Below are 5,782 nucleotides of genomic sequence, written 5' to 3' on the forward strand. Positions count from 1 at the left end.
TCGATCAAAACAAGCAAAGAAAAATGGAAAAAAACAAACCGACGATGAGATAAATATTCCTACTCCTTTATTTCTTGTACTAAGTCATAAGGAAGATGGAAAAACCTTGACTAAGGTGAGCCCGTTCCTTATCCACAAATCTTTAGTAGCCTGTGGAGGGCAACCAAAATCTATAAGGAAGCTGAGGAATGGAACTATCCTGGTGGAGGCTGCAAATTGCATCCAATCCAAGAAGTTCCTTAAAATGGCGAGTTTTTTCGACCAGGTAGCGATTACTGTCCAGCCTCATGCCTCTCTGAACTCTTCCAAGGGAATCGTTTTCTGTCGAGACCTTATGGACTGCAGTGATGAGGAAATAAAGGATGAGCTGCAGTGCGAGGTGGTGACAGATGTGGTCAGGATTGTTCGGACCGAAAACGGGGTAAAGGTTCCTACCCCGGGTCTTATTATAACCTTTGCAAAACCCCATCCGCCAGAAACCATCAAAGCCGGTTATTTGTCTCTGTCTGTGCGGCCGTACTTTAAAAACCCCCAGCGGTGTTTCCGCTGTCAGAGGTTCGGGCACTCCAGTAAAGTGTGTTCGAACCCGGAGACATGTTCCCGCTGTGGTGATGAAGGACACCAAGAGGAGGGGTGCAAAAATGAGACGCGATGCATCAATTGCAAGGGAAAACATCCGGCATACTCAAGAGAGTGTAATATCTTTAAAGAAGAAAAAGAAATATTGAAAATCATGACTATCGAAAAGCTTTCATTTAACGAGGCGCGTAAAGAGTACAGGAGGAGGGTCGCCCCAACTCCAAAAAAAGGAGTTTCCTACTCTGAAGCTGTATCTGTCCCTGTTCAGACCGCACAGTGTTCCTCATGTACAGTCTTGGAGGGTATGGTGCGTGCATTGACTGAGCAGGTGGCTGCTCTGGTTTAGCACCTCGCCGCAGGTGCTGGGGAACAGTCTGTGGTCTTGCCCAGTAAATCTCCCCGAGACGTTCAGACCTCCTCTAAACCTAATGCACAGTCTTATGTTAAACCTTCACCAGGAGGTCTTACATATAGAGATATAGAGATAAAGTTCAGCAAAATTTGAAACCTGCCTTAAGTTTAGAAGAGAGAAAGAAATTGTCAAAAAAGCTGAAGAAGAATATTCAAACTAAAGTCGATAACAGGTCAAAAGTGCCTGTTAGGAACCCTAACACGTCATCATCTAAGTTATCTCAACTGTCCATCAATGATGATGACACAACTGAGGATCCTTTGGAGCTCCGGACGGAGTTCCAAACGTTACGTGGAACTTTCCGCCCTGTAACAAAACAAAGAAAAAAAATCCTATGTAGTAAAGAAGTAAAATATTGCATGAATTATAATAATAAAATAAAATCATGCTTATTCAATGGAATAGTAATGGTTTAAGAAGTCATTTAGAGGATTTAAAACTACTTAAAAATACAAAAAGGCCCAAAATAATCTGTATTTAAGAAACCAAATTAGCTCCTCACATACCACTTAAAATCAATGGTTATGACACGTTTCGATTAGATCACCAGCAAGAAATAGCCTGTGGCGGTGTTGCGATTCTTTCAGATTCTTGTTTGAACGCCAGAGTCTTGAACATCGTCACAAATCTACAAGCAATTATAATAGCAATAAACATTCCTATTAAAATAACAATCTGCTCTATATACATCCCACCTCTACCTTATGACCTGGTCCTTGACGATCTGCGTGATCTAATCAATCAGCTTCCCTCTCCGTTCTTGATTGTTGGCGATTTCAACGCACATCATCGTTCCTGGGGTTCCTGTCATTGTAGTCAGAGGGGTAACATGCTTTCGGGGTTGTGGGATGAGGTGCAAACGGTCGTACTCAATGACGGGTCGGCCACCTACATGTGTCCTAGGACCGGCGTGTGGTCGGCAATTGATTTGTCGATATGCAGTCCGTGTTTGGGAACCAGGGTCCACTGGTCCGTTCTTCCCGACCTGTCAGGGAGTGACCATGCGCCCATTACCGTAGCCTTTCAATCGCTTCCTTCTGCAATCGACAGGCCCCCAAGGTGGAAAATTCAGAAAGCGGATTGGAATGAATTTAGAAATAGCTTAAATCCTCTAACCATTAATACTCAAAATACTGACATTGAAATAGTAACTGCATCATTTACATCAGCTCTTTTGTCAGCGGCCGAATTGAGCATTCCCAAGTCCTTAGGGAAACAAAGTCGTCACGCAGTTCCGTGGTGGTCAGAGGAATGTTCGAAGGCTCTAAAGGACCGTAGAAAATGTCTTAAGGTATTTAACAGACGTCCTACGGCACAAAATCTTGAAAATTACAGAAGATCGAGAGCAAAGGCAAGGCAAGTTTTCAGGTTGAGTCGGCGACAGTCCTGGTTAGACTATATTGATAAAATAAAGAGAACTACTCCTACGTCTGATCTTTGGAAAAAACTACGTTCAGTTTGCAGCAGGCCCTCTCCACCTTCCATAATTGGTCTAGAACGTCGTGGTAGTATAGTGACAGATCCTCAAACAGTTGCCAACTTGTTTTCGGCTCACTTTGAGCAAGTTTCTAAGACGTCGTCGTATTGCCTCGACTTTCAACATTTTAAAGCTGCTCAGGAAAGGTTGCCTATTAATTTAAATCGAAATAACGACTCCCCTATAAATCTTCCCTTTACCATAAATGAACTCGATTTGTCCCTTAAGGCCACATCAAACTCCGCCAACTCCGCACCAGGTCCTGACAATATACATTATGCCATGTTGCGGAACCTGACGGAGGAAATTAAGAAAGACCTTTTAACGTTATATAACAGAATTTATTTAGAAAATGTATTTCCTACATCTTGGCGTCGTTCACATATTATCGCTCTACATAAACCGGGCCAGGATAGAGCGTCTCCAAGTAGCTATCGGCCTATATCCCTTACTAGTTGCCTCTGCAAAGTCCTTGAAAGAATGGTCAATAGAAGGCTTGTGTGGTATTTGGAAAAAAACAATCTTCTGGCGACTGCTCAGTGTGGATTTCGGCAGGGTAGGTCTACTGCTGACCATCTGTTGTGTTTGGAGACGTTCATCCTAAACTCTTTTATTCAAGGAAAACACTTAGCTGCTGTTTTCTTTGACCTGTCGAAAGCCTATGACACTGCATGGAGAAGGGGTATTGTAAATAAATTAATATCTTGGGGTGTTGGTAGTCACATGGTGGCATTCATAAATGGCTTTTTGTCTGACAGAACCGTCCAAGTAAGACTCGGGAAAACTCTTTCTGATCCTCTTATTCAAGAAAATGGAATCCCGCAAGGAAGTGTGTTAAGCTGCACTCTGTTTACCATTGCAATAGATGAAATTGCATCGTACGTTATACCTCCTGTACGCTGTTCTTTGTTTGTAGACGATTTTGCTATTTTTATCTCGGCTAAGAAACTGTCTACATCTGAAAGAGCTTTGCAGTTGACTATAAACCGGCTTGAACAGTGGTCTAGAGTAACGGGTTTTTCTTTTTCCCCATCGAAAACTAAGTGCATGGTCTTTTCTAGGCTCCAAACCATGGAGAAGCCAACACTAACATTGATGGGACAGGGAATACCAAACGTCGAGGAAATAAAATTCCTGGGTCTCACGTTTGATACCCGGCTAACTTGGGTGCCTCACCTGAGAGACCTAAAAGATCGATGCATGAAACGCTTGAACATACTTAGAGCTCTTAGCGGAACAAAATGGGGGGCTGACAGGACATGCATTCTCAGATTTTACAAAGCCACCATCCGTTCCTGTTTAGACTATGGATGTCAAGCATATGGGTCCGCAAGACCCAGTGCTCTAAAAATGCTTGACCCTGTCCATAATTCTGCCTTAAGACTGGCCACTGGAGCTTTTCGATCTTCTCCTATTAACAGTCTTCTTGCAGAAACGGGAGAACCTCCTCTTTCGCATAGACGGCAACAACTGTCCCTAAACTATGTTCACGCTCTTTCAGGAAAGCCAGACAACCCTGCATTTGAACCGGTCCTGCGAAATCCACTCCAAAATTCTTTCCTAGCAAAACCAAATCATCCTTTACCCTTAGGCGTTAGGGCCAAATCCTACGCTGATGAAATAGGCCTAAACGATTTCGAGTTTAAAGTCGTCCATCAATGTGATATCCCTCCCTGGAGCGTCTCAATGCCAAAAATTATTTTAAATCTCTCTAAGTTTAAAAAGGTCTCCACTCCAGAAACAGTCTACCAACAAGAATTCCGTCAAATACTAGGCAGCCTCGCACCTTGCGATGTTGTCTATACTGACGGGTCAAAGGAACGTTGTAGAACTGGATGTGCTTTCGTCACTGGGGTTAGACGATACGGTTTTCGTCTCCCCAACGACTCTTCCATTTTCACGGCCGAATTAACAGCCATCCAAAAGGCCCTAAATATAACGTTTCCTATGACAAAAAAATTGGTTATCTGCAGCGACTCCCTTAGTGGTATACAAGCCATCAGCGACATGTTTTCAAAACACATTATCATCCGCGAAATATGGCACTCTTTGTCTTCCCTTCAGTCCGAAGGTGTTGCTGTCTTTCTTGTCTGGGTACCTGGACACATTGGAATATCCGGAAACGAGCTGGCAGATAGAGGAGCCAAAGAAGCATTGGAACTCCAGCCTTATACCGCAAGGATGATTTCTTCCGACATTATCCCGGTGGTGAAGGGCAAACTGAAAGCCAAATGGAATACCGAGTGGCAGGCAGTCGTTGACAACAAGTTACGACGTATTAAAGACTGCGTTGGACTCTGGGAGACAGCGAACCGCCCGAGTCGTCGTGAGGAGGTTGTGTTGTGTCGCCTGCGGCTAGGCTACACGCTTCTCACACATGGCTTCCTCATGAGTAGAGATGATCCTCCGGTCTGCGACACATGTGACACTGTTATTACTGTCAAACATGTGCTTGTTGACTGCCCTCGCTACTCGGTACATAGGCGCAACTCGAATCTGCCGGCTTCGTTGAACGATATTCTCTGTGATGACGAGACGGCAACTCGAAAAATGCTGTGTTTTCTGAATGCAACGTCCCAGATGAATAAAATATAATATTATGTTAAACTTATTTATTCCGATTATCTATTGTTGTTAATATTTATAAATTTTATTATTTAATTTTATTTATCATTATCATGACAGCTGCCAAATTAGCTCATTTACAGCTAACTTGGTGGCAGTAAAATTTATTAAGTTTGCACAGTTTATTTAATTAATGTTATGTACCTTGTCCTTATTTATGTTCTATTTATCGTTTTAGCCTCTATGTGGGTTATGACCTCTTTACAGTCTTTCCCTTGTTAGATTTATTGTTATCTAGTTTTAAGTAGTAGGTGAGTAAATAATTTACTCACCTACTTGTGATTCTAATTTCCTTTTTGTTATAGAGAATGTAATCATTATTTACCTAATTGACACCACCAAATACGAGCAGGTGCCAATTCTTTATTGAGGGCGATGATAACCGCAGGGTTTTTCGCCCCTTATAAAAAAAAGAAAAGAAAATAGCTTTACCGTTTTGTTTAGAATTCTGTTGGAAGTTACGGGTTTTCGGTCCTGGCGAAGCCAAACTGTTTTTTTGCGATGAGGACATCTATAATTGAGGGCTCTGGTATCAAACCCGACTAAGTCCATTTATTATTGAAATTGAGTTATGTGTAGAGACGTACACAATGTACATTTCTACATCACCAGAGAATATTTTTGAGTTTCAAATCCGAATATAAACCTGTGTTATTTGCATTTGAAAACTGGTATTAGTATCAGACCTA

At 42.3% G+C, this 5,782-nt stretch overlaps 1 protein-coding gene across 1 annotated transcript; it reads left to right on the top strand.

Annotated features, from left to right (window-relative positions):
- Window positions 1-244: 244 nt before the first annotated feature.
- Window positions 245-925, top strand: LOC124369457. Its single transcript, XM_046827465.1, has one exon. It carries the CDS (start codon window positions 245-247, stop codon window positions 923-925), a length of 681 nt encoding a protein of 226 aa, XP_046683421.1.
- The last annotated feature ends 4,857 nt before the right edge of the window (window positions 926-5,782 follow it).

Source organism: Homalodisca vitripennis, chromosome X, assembly GCF_021130785.1.
Source record: "Homalodisca vitripennis isolate AUS2020 chromosome X, UT_GWSS_2.1, whole genome shotgun sequence".
Classification (NCBI taxonomy): domain Eukaryota; kingdom Metazoa; phylum Arthropoda; class Insecta; order Hemiptera; family Cicadellidae; genus Homalodisca; species Homalodisca vitripennis.